Below are 14495 nucleotides of genomic sequence, written 5' to 3' on the forward strand. Positions count from 1 at the left end.
ACGATGCTTCCTTGGAATAGGACGTTATCCTTAATTCCATACGATTTAAACTATTGGAAGTAAAAGAAACTTATTTGGTTCAAAGGAAGACGAGTGTAATGACGTGGTTGAGTGTCATTACCCCAGTCCTACAGTAAATCGTAGGGCAAAGGGTTAATTGAGTTGCGCCGCGGTTCTTACTTAATCGCGACTATTACCATAGTTTTTACTTTCTGTATTTTTATTCACTTGTATATATTTTATTTAGCTATTAAGAACTGCTGACTTGTAGTAAATCTCAAAATAGGCTACCATTTCTCAATTGTAAGCCAGACCAAAGAGACTTAAATTATTTAATAATGTTAATAATTCGATAATCGAAACGAGAAAAGTTGGAAACTCTTTGAACACGTTTTGCCACATATTAATTTTATAATTTTATATCGTAGAATAGAAAAAAGAAAGAGAGAAAGGTTAAGACTTTCATTCCTAAAGGGGGATAGGAAAAGAGGATGCAACTCTCTACACCAAAAGCAAAAGAGTACAATTTGTAGAATAAGGAGCAAGCGAAATGAATAGATTAGGAAATTAGGATAAAATGTAGGCATTAACTGGCATAAAAACTAAAATAATACTAACGAGTAAATATATTTATTAAAAAAGAAAAACAAGATGTACAAATAAAACATACAAATAAAACAGTATTATTGTAAACCGTCAAACAACCAGCGTCGCGAAGAATATAAATAAATATAGTAAGGAGTTAGATATAAGCAAAGAACATTGTGAAAAGGAAATGTGTTTATAACAAAATAATTTGTTACACAATAAAGAGATATAAAATACAATACACGTTTTGCCACGTTCGTTGCAGCAATCTGAACGTGACTTTAGGATTTGTTTTGCGTCTGGTTCGATCCATAGGGTTGAAGGAACATGCGCTTTCGCCGCTTCCAGCTCCGCACCTTCGCGCATTCAGTAGCTCTCCCTCGAGTTCGCGTCCTGTTGTTTTTCCGTCGTTTTCCTTGTGTGTTAATGTTTCAAATGAAATATGAATGCTCGTCGGGAGTCGAGATCCGTTTTTAAATGGCCAATTGTCTAGTGGAGCCGGTTTGACCGCTGATTCGAAAGGACGATCGAAAATACTGTAAAAATCGGTTCATAGAAAGGTTTGATTTATTCTCTCTTTTATTACATTTAGATGGTTTAAAGTAGCATCGGATATCTAACTTTTCGTTTGATGACACTGACATGTTTGTTTCTAGTATGTTACTTTCTTTCTCTGCCAACGACCCTTACGATGTACAGGTTACTCGCGGTTAAATAAACATAGTTTTCCAAAATGGGTTTGAGGATTTTTAGTTTAATAAATGATCTACGAAAATGTACGAAATGAGGAATTTAAATATACAAAATATGCATGTTGAAATAAATTTACAAAGTAAAATATGCTTTTTCTGTTGGGGAGATGGTAGTAGATACAATTAAGTGAAATGAAGAGAACTTAGAGAAACAGTAGAAGTATTAGGTTGTCCCGAAAGTTTCTTTCGCGAGTTGCACTCAATTATTTTATGTGGTCGTGTTTATATAAATCCTTATAAAAAAACTTCCAAAAAGTAAAAAAATTACGCCAAGTACATAAAAAAGTGGAGGACTTAAAGACTAATCATAGAAAAATAGAAGATCCCCTAAAAAAATTCAAGAAAATAGAAAAAGAAGTGAAATCGAAATGAGCTGCCAGTACATGAAGGTGCTTTCCAACAAAGTGCAAAGGCGATACTGTATAACACAATGAAAAATTCGGTGCTTTCCAACTATGCGCAGCTAAAATGCTGTGTTCAACAGTGCAGATGTTCAGACCCTAATGACAACTTATGTAAACTAACTGCTCCGCACTTTGGCAGTGAAATGAAGAAGCTAAATAGTGTATCAACCACAATCTGAGACTTTTTAGACATTTGCCTAGATGTCCGTGGCCTGGAAGTCAAATGCTTGACTCTCTTTGTTGCCTTTGATGTCTTTGAGACATCTCTTTCCTACATCTGGCTTCAGACACATTATGTATATTGTAGTCTCTACGTTTGTATGTGTTATTCACAAATAATTTACACAATTTATTATATTACAATACCAGATTCAGTTCTTTAAGTTTTTAAAAGCACACAGAACGCAAGGCAGAAAGTCTTGTCGCTAGAAATTGAAATGTTAAACATGAAATGAGAAATAAAGAAAGACATCCACTACGTGTAATGCACCAATTTATTGTATTAGAATAAAATTCACGGCCAACAATGATATCATAAAAAGGACGTAGCAAACTAGACCCAAAGAAGATCGACCATCATTTTCCGTATTTCTTATCGGATCTTAACGGATGTATTACCAATCGATTCCTTATGTTATCCCGATGAAAATGGTACCAGACAAGATACAATTCGGATTATTTAGAAGGAAATTATACGGAAAAAATGATTTGCACGCTTTTTGTCTGTCTTCGTTAAAAATAGTCCGATTTACATAGTGTTTAGTAGCATTTTCATCAGAAAAACGTAAGGAATTCATCGGCGTCACTCCCGTAATCATACGATGCATATGAAGTGAAATCGGGTGATTACTGAAAGCCATAAACCGAGGGTTGAATTATCCAAGGCGCACGTGTGCTGACTTTAACCCACGACGGACCTCAAAGGGTCCGAGCATTAAAGTGTAAAATGTTTGTTATGATATGTTCACTTTTTGTTGTGTTTTATAAAAGTTAAAGAAATAAATTGCACTACTCAATTCCTGATGTTATACCGATGAAAATGGTACCAAACACGATATAATATCGATTAATTTTAATTATTAACAAGACAAGCGTAGAATTGGAAAAAGATTTTTCTTTAATTATTCCTGTAATATAAATTCTACAGACCACACTGTTACACATCAGAAAAATGTTATTTTCTGATACCATTGTTGTCCGGCGGCGGACTAACATGTGTACTCGGAAAAGCTTGAAACCATTCGAGTTGCCCGGTTCTTTCTGGCCGCTTGGTTTTTTCGGACCGCTCGGTTCTATTCGGGTAGCTTGAAAAATTCAAGTTACTTGGTTTCTTTCGGGTAGCTTGAATCCTTCAAGCTGCTCGGTTTTTTCAAGTACTCGACTAGGCTCGGAAATCGGGTCCCGGTTTGACTCGGCTTGAAAGCCGCTTGAATATTCGGTCTTTCCGACAGCTCTAGTGATAGCCTCAGCGCCAGTATACACGGTGGCGTATAATTTTTCATGTACTTGGCGTCGAGACGCTACCGCGTCTCTAGATAGACAATCTAATTTCATAGATATTCATGTTGTAACAGTAATGGAGCAAAATGAATCGTGCACAATTCAATAATATAATATTAGACATAAAATATTGTGTATGTATTACTTATTAATGAAATGGAAGAAACATTTGGGACAACCTAATATAATCGGTGTAATAAGTATTCGTACAGGAACCAATTCAAAATAAAACTTCATATATTTATTTTATTAATAAATTTTTGGGGAAGAAATAATTAATCAACATTCCTACATATTTTTAGAGTAGATTTTGCGTAGATTTAAGTTTATTACTTTTAATGTTAACTTCTTATTTCTTTTCTTATTAGTTTTATTTTAAATTGGTTACTGTACGAATACTTCTTACACTGACTGTATATAAAGTAAGAAACTTACATAAATTATGGAATTAACTGTATATACTTGGACCCCATATTTTAAATCACCAATTACTGTAAACGAATGTATTTAACTTTACGCCGTTTATTTGTTTAATGCAGATGTTGTCGGACAAACTGAAATTCGTTTGCATCAAGATCTTTTTTGTCTTTTGTACGTCGAGTCTGATAGAGTGTTACAACGTACCATGCACGTTCAACACGATGTGCATGTGCTGGGTTCGGGACGACCAGGATTTCACGAAGATGGACATCAGCTGTATGGGAACACCTTTTGCAAAATTTCCAGGTATGCATGTTATTCCTTGAATTACGGATGAAGAGGCCACTTTTTACATCTACAAATTTTATTCCAAGTTCGCCGCCATTCGTTCGCTATTACTCGCGACGAAATTTCAATCTTAAGATTTTTCGAACGAACCTTCGTATTTCAATCCCGAAATACAATGATGGAACTGTTTGCAGTCGATAACACGTGATACGTTCACTTCGTTTTTATTTCTCAATAAAAAATCAAGGTCAGCTTGAAGTTTTCAAATGGACACGTTCGGTCTCGATACCTCGACATGTGATTACATCAATTTTATTTTATTTAATGACTTTATTACGTAAAATGTGAAAGTACAGACGCGTGGTGTATAAACGAAACAAAATGAGAGATAAATACGTAGCAGAGCTGATGCAAATAAAGTTATTAAACTTGAGCTCAAAAACGATCATACCATTTATTACTGAATTTTATCTTTTTTATTTTAACTTTTTTGTTAAACATTTCTAAACGTTAGGAATAAATATTTAGATGTATTTCTCGAAGCGTTGGACTTTTCTTTACAGATGTCCCAGTGAGCTATGTGGCACAACTAGACGTAGTTGGTTCAGGGTTGCAGACCCTAGACAACGACGCCTTGACAAGCTCGGTTGACGTCGAAGCTTTGGGATTAATGAGCAATCGATTGTCTAATATTGGAGATAAGTGCTTTTCGTAAGTCAGAACAATCTGTGAAATTGCATGTGTTTACAATGCTTTGTTCATCAAATAAGAAAGTATGGAAGCACCACTTGTAATACTTTTACTATACCATATTATATATTTTTTATTTGAAGAAAAATAAGAAAATTCAACTTTGGATGAACTTTTCATTTGCTTTTTCTCCTTTTGATAAAATACAGATTGTTCTTAAGGTTACATAGGCATGTTAAAACCGTAAACATTCGATTTTGCACAAAACTCTTTTTGCACTATTAATTGAAATCTTTTACTTTATAAATATTCTTCTTTATAACGATTTTTTGGACATGTCTATCGTGTAAAAAGAGAATTAATTTCAATGGTATTCAGGATACTTCACGCTTGTCGACGCTTCGACTAGCTCTGCGATTGCTTCTGTAGAAAGATTTATGTTTCTTTCTTTTCGAAGATAAAAAGAAACTCACACCTCCACCGGCTCTGTTATTAGAGGTATTGCGGACAAATTGCGTTCATTGGATCTGAGTTACAATGCCCTGGAGGACGTACCTTTCAAGGCCTTTCGTGACCTAAGGAAACTAAATTGGCTCAACATGCACAGGTAAATACAAACAACACACTTCGATGAAGAGTTCTCTTAACACGTCGACAGTCAAAGTGTAGCTGAATTAAATGATTCGTCTTACGTGCAGACGAGAGAATTTGTTCAAGTATCACTAAAGACTGCAACATACTCAACATTTTTACAGAGAACAATTTCTTTTTCTGTTAACCCTTCTTATAATTTTATAATGCAGCATTTATTCTTATATCTAAAGATCTTGTTACTATTTCGCAGCCATTAGCTCGCTATTACTCGCGACGAACAATCCTTTGTCACGAATAATACCGATTACCAGGTCTCACCGCGTGGAGGTTGCTGCGACTGGAGACCCGGAGATAGAAGGAATCAAAGTTCCTTCGATCTCCCTCTACATAGAGTATACATACATAGATGCATACTCTACATAGAGTCGACGAGCTTAATACTAAGTACGAAACGATGGAAATTAAAGGAAAACAAAATTCCCTTTGATTCCTTCGATTTACAAAGTCTAAGTCTGACTCTGACAAATAATTATTTGAATTAAATGGAAGCTAAATGGAAATCGCGACACGACGCGACCATGTAACGGACTTACTGAGTCAGTCCCGTTTTCTCTTGTTGGATCTGGACTCAAGAGGAAGACGACCGACGCCTCCGAACCAGTCCTCCACACCCTGCACCCCGTTGGGAGCCACTATAGGACACGACTTGCACCCGTCTCACTGCGCTTTGGACTTACTGCACTGCGCCGGGAGCCTGGGACTACACTAAACGTGGTGCAGGAGGTAGAGAACCGATCCGGAGGAGCCGATTGTCTTCCTCTCGAATACAGATCCACCAGGAGGACGGCAACCGACCTTTCTGTCCAGTTACACAGTTGGTCACTTCACTTATGACATCAAGTAATAGTGACCGAAGTGGAGAACGGAGTTGCGAGTCCAATATGGACCTACGAACAAACAAAAGAATTGAGCAAATGATTAATAATTATTTGATAGAGGACAGACATTCGTACACGCATGCCTTAAAACTAACTTGGACACATGCCTTAAAACTAACCAAACCAAACTAAGGTACCCACAAGCAATACCAAGCTACGATAACTAAGGGAAACTACAAATAGGAGGGACACGAGACGCGGACGCGCGATTGCGAGATCCATACCGACCGAAGGATCGTCGAAGAATGAAACCGCAACCCTCGTATACCTGTGTCGAGGGTCGCGGTTCGTACGTGCGTCTCGAAGTAGAGAAGGGGAAGGGCGAACAACAACCGCGTGACATGTCGTGACAGGTCGATTCGAAAATAATTCGTGAAACATTAATATCACATCAAAATCATATTCCCTATCGTTGTTTAAATAATAAGTCTTGTTAATAATTAATATAACTATTGCCAGAAATTAATATTTAGTTGGTGCAATGAATAGATATTAAAATATTGACAAATTTCTCACGATTAATGACTCGAATGAATACTTATTTTGAACCGTAATTGTTATTAATGTAATGATACTCATTTAAGTATCACTAAGAGCTCTTCCACACGACGATACGCGTATGCAGGATACCGATGACACACATAATGTTATGGAAGCATAAAGACGGCGATTCTCGCGAGATACAGTATCGCGATACTGATTTTCGGTATCCGCGGTTGATCGGCCGTCGGCAACTTTTTCTGCGTCGGGGCGGCCGACAAAACATTGAAATAGATGCGAGCATTCATACGACGCTGCGCAGTATCGTCGAATTCGTTCACCTTCCTTATAAAAAAATTTTAGACAGCCGATAATAATTGAAGAATTCACATGGATCGTTACAAAGTTCTTCGAATAAAATATGAAAAGCTCCCTTTTCTTCTCTTATATTATTAATAGGATGAATCCAATATTTTCTCTTAACTTTTCTCCTTTTAATAGCTTTTTATGTAGAAACCAAATGGATAAAGCTTCAATTTCATCTATTATTTCAGAAAAGTTTTCACTAATTAAGAACGCGTATTTCTCAAACAAGAAGATATGTTTAACTAAAAAACAAATGATCAACACCGAGCTACGAAATTAGTTGGATACAGTATCGCATAAGTATCTTGCTAGCAGATACGTATCGCATACACGTATTGCGATACGCGTATCGTCGTGTGAAAGAGCTCTAAAGGCTGCAACATACTCAAATTTTTACTTCTCTTTCTTATTTGAATGTAATATAATGTTATAGTTAGTTGAGTGATGTTATTGAAGTGTAAAGTAAGACAATGATAAAAAGAAAATGTCCTTTTTCAGCAACCATCTGACCTCGTTGGACGGTGACTGGGGACACGCGAAAGAGACTCTATCGAACGCATTTTTCGGAGACAATTCGATCATCGACATACCGAAAAGTTTCTCCACGTTCGAGTCTTTGGTCTGGTTGAACCTCGACAACAACAACATCGAGGAACTCTCGGAGGACAGTTTACCTCCCAACATGCACACGCTCAGCTTGAACAGCAATCTCCTCAAGACCTTTCCGTCATCGTTGAAAACATTGAAGTATCTCACGTGGTTATACTTACGGGGCAACGACTTCAAGTATCTCGAGCTACCGGATTTCCAAAGCTCGAACCTGGAATTCATCGACGTCAGCGAGAATTGCATCGAATGGATTCGGGCGCCTAGCATGACGAACCGCACTTTAAAGATCAGAGAGTTCAACTTGGACAGCAACAAGTTGACTACGTTGCCTGCTGGGATTTTCGACCGACTCGACATCAGGAGGATCCATTTGTCATCGAATTCGCTGAAGAACGTCGACGACGATGCGTTTCGAGGATTGGAAGACAGCTTGGAGTACTTGAATCTGGAAAACAACGATTTGCCGAACGTTCCCGGGGCCGTCAGTCGACTGAGGAAGTTATCCTACTTGTATCTTGCCAATAACGATATAAGAAATATTTCTGGCGACGCGTTTCAAGAGTTTGCGGAGAACTTGCGTGCTCTTTCGCTGGCTACTAACAGCTTGGACGTGGTTCCTGTTACGGCTTTGCTACGGTACCATCTTCCATTTATATTTCTATCCTTCGCTCCTATAGTAATTCTCGCTTTCAAGTGGCAATTTTTATACCAGATTTGGCCGGTGGTTATCTCGATCTATCGTTTAATCCCAGAGTAGAAAGATTGAGTAAATTTTACTCCTTCCATTACCTTTTGTTAGTTCTTTACACTTTACTAAAGACTTATGTTTAAAATTGATTGTTATTTTTAACCATGTTGGTACCTTATTCCTTGATACTTGATGATGTATGGTGACTGTGAAAATGAATAAAGATCGTTAATGGTACTCACATTTCGTGTTTCGAAATAGGTGTCAGAGGCTGCTGCACTTGAATCTTGGTTACAATAAGATCTCTCACGTTCAATCTGGAGATTTCGAGTGGGCAGAGGACCTCGAAATTCTGCTGCTTAGGAACAATGTGTTAACGAAATTGAATGGGGAAACATTCAAAGGAGCAGGTAAATTTCACGTGTCTCACTTATTTGCCACATTGTTCTAGTATTTCATTTCAATCCATTCACTGCCAGCTTTTAGAATGTTTTGCCCTGGGCGCCGTTGTTTAATACAGATGTTAAATTAGTTTTTTTTTTAAAAGGTGATTTATATAAAATTGTCGTTCATCCTTTTTAATAAACTTATGCCTTAAACGCTCACTACGGGTAGTTGACAGTGAATAAGTTAAACATGGTAAACAAGACGAACAAAGTAGGCCATTTTTATTCTTATATTTTTAAAACTTCATCTATAGCATTCAGGTAATTGTTTGTAAAGTAAGAGGCGCGTTAAATAAGATGTTCAGCATATAAATGTTTATATGTAAACTTGAGAAATAATGCTCACTCGTAATATTTTCAATTACATTGTCCAAATATTAACTATGACCTACCCATCTGTCCTTCCTCCTTTCTCTCATCTTTGTTTCGTCGCCGTCATTGAAAATAACCGAAATTTGACCTTTAAAACACCTTTAAATCACCTTTAAAACAATACTTTCAGGCAGACTAAAGGAGCTCAGTTTGTCCTTCAACCACTTAACAGAGCTCGACGACGACTGTTTCGTCGGCATCGAGGAGAGCCTCAACATCCTGGAGCTGAGCTTCGCGTTCGCCACTGACGTATTTCCTCAAAGGGCCCTCAGACCTCTGTCGAATCTCCTCTGGCTAGTTCTGGACAATAATAATTTTCAAACGATAGAAGCCACCGCGTTTTACTCTTTCCAACAATTGCGATACATCAACCTGGAGTCGAATCGGCTTCATTATCTACCGGAACGTATATTTTTAGCGAGCGTCCATCCCGAACTGAGGGACGTTAAGCTCGGTTACAATTTCCTGGAGGCCATTCCAGACTTCAGCTTCCACAATTTGACCGAATTGAAGTCCTTAGATCTAACCGGAAATCGAATAAAAGTTCTCAGCCCCGAATCCATCGTGGATTGCCCAAGATTGGTGACGTTATCGCTGGCTTACAACAGAATCTTCAAAATGGAGAAGAACGCCTTCTATGGACTTCCTAATCTGCGTTTCCTGCACCTGGAGTTCAACAAATTGACCACTTTGGACTTGGACGCAATCGCAGAGATAGGTGGACCGGATTTCGCCCTCAACGTTTCTTATAACGCGATTTCAGTCGTCAATGCTGGAAGCTCGATGAACAATTTAACGAGGCTGGATTTGAGCTTCAACAACATCAGCCAACTGCCTGCTGATACATTTTACAATGCACCGGACCTCAGAAGTTTGGACCTGAGAAACAACTTTATCGTCGTCCTGGAACCAGGTAGAAGGAAACATCTGAATATCTGAAATTCATGAAGACACGTTGTAGTCTATGCAAGAATCATATTTTTTTACCCTTATTTCTCCTCAGTGACTCGTTCCATGCACAAGACAAAGTATTAGGTAAACTGGAACATAATGTCGCTTCTTTTACATTAATTTCAAATAAATAAATTTTTAACAAATTTCTATTTTCATTCGATTATGTAATCGCCCTCGTTATCCACGGTCTGTTTACATTTTGTATGCAAATTTCCATTGCCAAATCGATAAAAATCAATGAGCTGATGAATGATAAACAAGTATTTAAAATCACAAAAACGACGTTACATTCCAGTCCACCTAATATAATAAATCTCCTACATATAAACAACAAAAAATTATGTCAAATTTGAGTTGTGAATATTCTGAATATTTTGCACACGTACGTTTATAGATAACATCTCCGAGCCTACAATGAGACTTTTCATAATCTTTCCAAGCAAACTAATTTTCTAATCGACTGCTCCCTAACGAAGATCATGTTTCAGTCATTGCAATATTCTAGGTACCTTCGGCTTGAGTCGTTTGGAGACGTTGAATCTGCAGAACAACAAGATAGAGAGCCTGAGGAAGCAGTCTTTCCATGGCTTAGGTTTGCTGCAGCTGTTGGACTTAAGCGAGAATCAGCTGACTCAACTGTCTACCGAGCAGTTTCGAAACCTGAAGAACCTGCGGATTTTAAATCTCTCTGGCAATAAAATCAGATCCTTGCCTAAGGACGTGTTCGAGGGGACGAAACTGGAGATACTTGATCTGAGTCGCAACAAGTTCACCGTGGTCCCTTCGCCCTCGTTCTTCGAAGTCGGTTACACGTTGAGGGATCTAGATCTGGCAGACAATTTCGTGGATCACCTCGACTCCACCGCGTTCCCCACTTCCCAATTGGTCTCCTTGAATCTGGCACACAACAGACTGACGATCCTGCCAGACAATTCGTTCGTGTCACTGGGGAAGCTTCTCAGACTGAACGTGTCCCAGAACGTTCTTCAAGCAAACTTCAAGGAGCTCTTCCACTACCTGCCTGGCCTGAGGCAGCTCTTTCTCATCAATTGCGGCCTCAAAGACATACCTCTTCTACCTCTGACGAATTTGAACGTCCTGGACTTGTCTTTTAACTACATAGACTCGACGTCTGATAAGCAGTTTCAGTTCCTGAAGGATCTTAAGGTTCTTCTGTTGGTGAACAACTCGCTGACCTCTATGCCGAATGTCAAGTTGAATCTTTTGAGGGAGCTGGACGTTTCTGGAAATCCGATAGAGGTGAGCTGTGGAGAAGGATTGTAGTTAGGTCTTTTGCTTTCATTGTTACTTTTTACGTTCACGTTGGAATGTTCCAATTGGTCAGAATAAGCTTGAACACATTGGTAAACATGGATTTAGAATTTACGAGTTTCTAAGATTTGAGAAAGTTAGTATAAATGGGTGTACAACACTGGAAGGGTACTTTTAAGAGAAGTGAGGTGTATAGAGACAAGGTCAGAGAGGTAAACTTAAGGGGGGAAATAGATTTAGAAGTTTATTTTTGAATAAAAAGATACTTTAAAATACCGAAAATAACAAATTCGAGGCAGTAATGTATTTAAACTACTTACTGGTTAAAACAACGTAGATATCTCAGGTAAAAAGTAAAGAAGTTTACTCATCATATACAGTGGATGTAGAATGTATTCGTACACCGATCAACTTCCCCCAATAATTTGAGGGAAATTGTAGTTTCTTAACTACCTTTATTATAATCAATGATGTTTTACATATTCTCGGAAGTCTCTAAGATAGATATAGTTCAAACAACATTTACTAGTTAATATAATTTGTGAAATTAACAAAAAAATGCGAAAAGTGGGTAAAAGTATAGAAGTAATAAGTATTTGTACAATTCTTATGGCGAACCATTTACAGTAGAGTTTGTAACATAAACACATTAGTTTATTGCTCCGTACGAATTAGAAAACATCAAATTTCCAGTAAAGTACTTTTAAAAATGGCTCTAATAGAAAAAGATCCCACTCCGAATAACTAATAATTTAGTTAATTTAATCCTTAGAAAAGTTACAATAATTATAAAATCAAAAGGAAATCCCACGAAGGAAGTATTATGTACTTATAAATGAATGTAAATTTCTTTTTTTTAATGCAGTTTTAACAATTGAACAGTTGTGCGAATACTTATTGCTTCAATATTTCTATCGATTAATCGTTCTTTTCTTGTTAATTTCGCAACTTACATAACTACCTATTCTTTTTTTGTAATCTGTCTATTCTAGAGATTTCCGAGAATATGTAGAATGTCATTGTTTATAAAAAATAATTTAATAAATTACAATTTTACATAGTTTTTGTATTACACTGTATACTGAAAGAATATTATTATTATTATTTCCAACAAGTAGTCACCCAAAAGCAACATTCAAACTACAAGAACTCAACATGATTCAGTTTAGAGCTGACATTGGATTAACGATTTGCTTTAGGAACTAACAAAGGAGAGTTTCATGGGTTACCCGAGGTTGGAGGACCTGAAGCTAAGGAATTTGAACAAAACGAGGTCGGTTGACAAAGACTGCCTCCGCGTCTTGAAATACCTGAAGCATCTTCGAATTCAAACGTGGCCCGAAGCGGATGGCTTTCATCTTCGACACCTGCTGACTGGTTTACCCTTGAGAACCGTGGAAATACAAGTTACAGAGCACTTGCTGAAGCACCAGATACAGAACGCCTTTACGAAGCAGCTCAGGGAGCTGACGATTTCCGGTAATGATCTAGAAGTGATTTCTTCGGAAGCGTTCTCCACCATCGAAGGCGGTGAACTGATCCTGCGGATCAAGGACACGCGAGTTCGCAGATTACAGTCGGATATTTTCCTGTCCTTAACGAAGACACTGTCTCAGCTCACTCTGGACCTGAGAAATAATCATATAAACGAGCTGAGCCCTTCGATTATCTACGGGAATCTCTCGTGGGAAAGTGTTGGGACCAACATGGTTGCTGGTAAGTAAATTAATTGGTAAATTAATTGCTATGGAAACATAATTATAGCGAAGACTAGGAATATTATATTGAGACTGTAAATTATCGGAACAGAAAGAAAATAATTTATTTTTACTTAAATGACATTCACTCGAAATATTTCATTTAGTTTAAATATTGCAACTCGTTAATTATTTAAACTACATAAAATATTTTGAATGAATGTCATTTAAGTAAAATTATATTTTACTTAATTAATAAATTATTATTTTAAAGACAAATTTTTTTGTATATTAAAAATACGAATGTAATTGTTAAAATCCATTAAAAATCATTTGAAAATCTACACGTGTGAACCTTTATTTGTTAGGAGGGTTGCAGGTATCAGGGAACCCCCTCGAATGCGATTGTGAAATCGCCTGGCTCAGTCTGTGGCTAAGAAGATGGCTTCGCGAGTCGCGACAGATTCACACAGCTTCCCAGTCGGATGCCAGGCAATTGAGAATGATCGCTGGAAGAGCAGTTTGCACCGAGACCACGCCATCTTATTCGTCAGATAAAGTTCTGCTGACCCTGGGAACCCCACACACCGCCTGTCAAGCATCTGCGCTTAGCTCTGGCAACTATGAGAGACTCGCCACCACGTGGTTGGCTATCGTTCACATTATTCTGTTAACGACAATAGTCAATTGATTTTACGTTCTCCATCGAATCAGCCTTTACGATTATCGAGGCATTTTCTATTTTAACGTTCCATAGTTTCTGAAGAGGGTTGGAATTGGATAAAAATTCATTATTGTTAATTTTTAATAAGCTATTGGAATAATGGAGAAAGAATCCTTTACTTTGTTTGTGAGGTCCTTTCTCTGAACGTTTTTAAAAAGACGATGAAAGTTAGTCACTCGTTAAGAACGTACGTACCAGAACTGTTATTTTTACAAATGGGATCAAGTTTAATACCAATGATATGTTTATCCACTTATAACTGCTATTTCCCTAAAAAAATAAAGGAAACTGTTTCGATAAAACTTTGTATTAAACTGTAACATAGATCAGCTCGATTTTGTAATTATATTTCTACTATGTGTAGTCCATTTTAGGATACTAAATGTCCAATTACCGCTAAAAATATCCAAGAAAATTTTGGGAATAAAAGTATCATTAAAACTATCGAAGGAGCAAACAAGTTACCAAGAATGGATCGTGGATATTAGACACGTATCCTGCATAATTATTCTCGTCGGACTTGGAAAGAAAATGAGAACATAGACGAGCTTAAACTAAACATAATACGACCAAGTACGAACAACAAGTCGTGATTTTTTATGTAAAGTTACAAAATAAAAGGACGAACTAGTTAACGCTACTCATACCTTTTACTCCCTCTCGTTGCTCGCGTTGTCCACTTTACAATAATAATTGGAGGCTATTTCTACGTT

The 14495-nt window shown here is 37.3% G+C and overlaps 1 protein-coding gene across 2 annotated transcripts; it reads left to right on the top strand.

Moving 5' to 3' along the window:
* Positions 1-943: 943 nt before the first annotated feature.
* Positions 944-14422, top strand: LOC128888519 (chaoptin-like). Of its 2 annotated transcripts, XM_054145433.1 has the most exons (10): positions 944-1148; positions 3784-3970; positions 4516-4663; positions 5139-5249; positions 7519-8265; positions 8579-8727; positions 9266-10048; positions 10595-11349; positions 12561-13077; positions 13427-14422. In XM_054145433.1, exons 2-10 carry the CDS (start codon positions 3784-3786, stop codon positions 13747-13749), a joined length of 3720 nt encoding a protein of 1239 aa, XP_054001408.1. In that variant the 5' UTR covers positions 944-1148; the 3' UTR covers positions 13750-14422. The 2 variants fall into 2 exon arrangements, with proteins under 2 accessions (XP_054001408.1, XP_054001409.1); XM_054145434.1 differs by lacking the exons at positions 944-1148; positions 3784-3970 and having other exon boundaries at positions 4529-4663; positions 5100-5249.
* The last annotated feature ends 73 nt before the right edge of the window (positions 14423-14495 follow it).

The sequence above is a fragment of the Hylaeus anthracinus genome, unplaced genomic scaffold (genome assembly GCF_026225885.1).
Source record: "Hylaeus anthracinus isolate JK02 unplaced genomic scaffold, UHH_iyHylAnth1.0_haploid 11994, whole genome shotgun sequence".
NCBI lineage: Eukaryota > Metazoa > Arthropoda > Insecta > Hymenoptera > Colletidae > Hylaeus > Hylaeus anthracinus.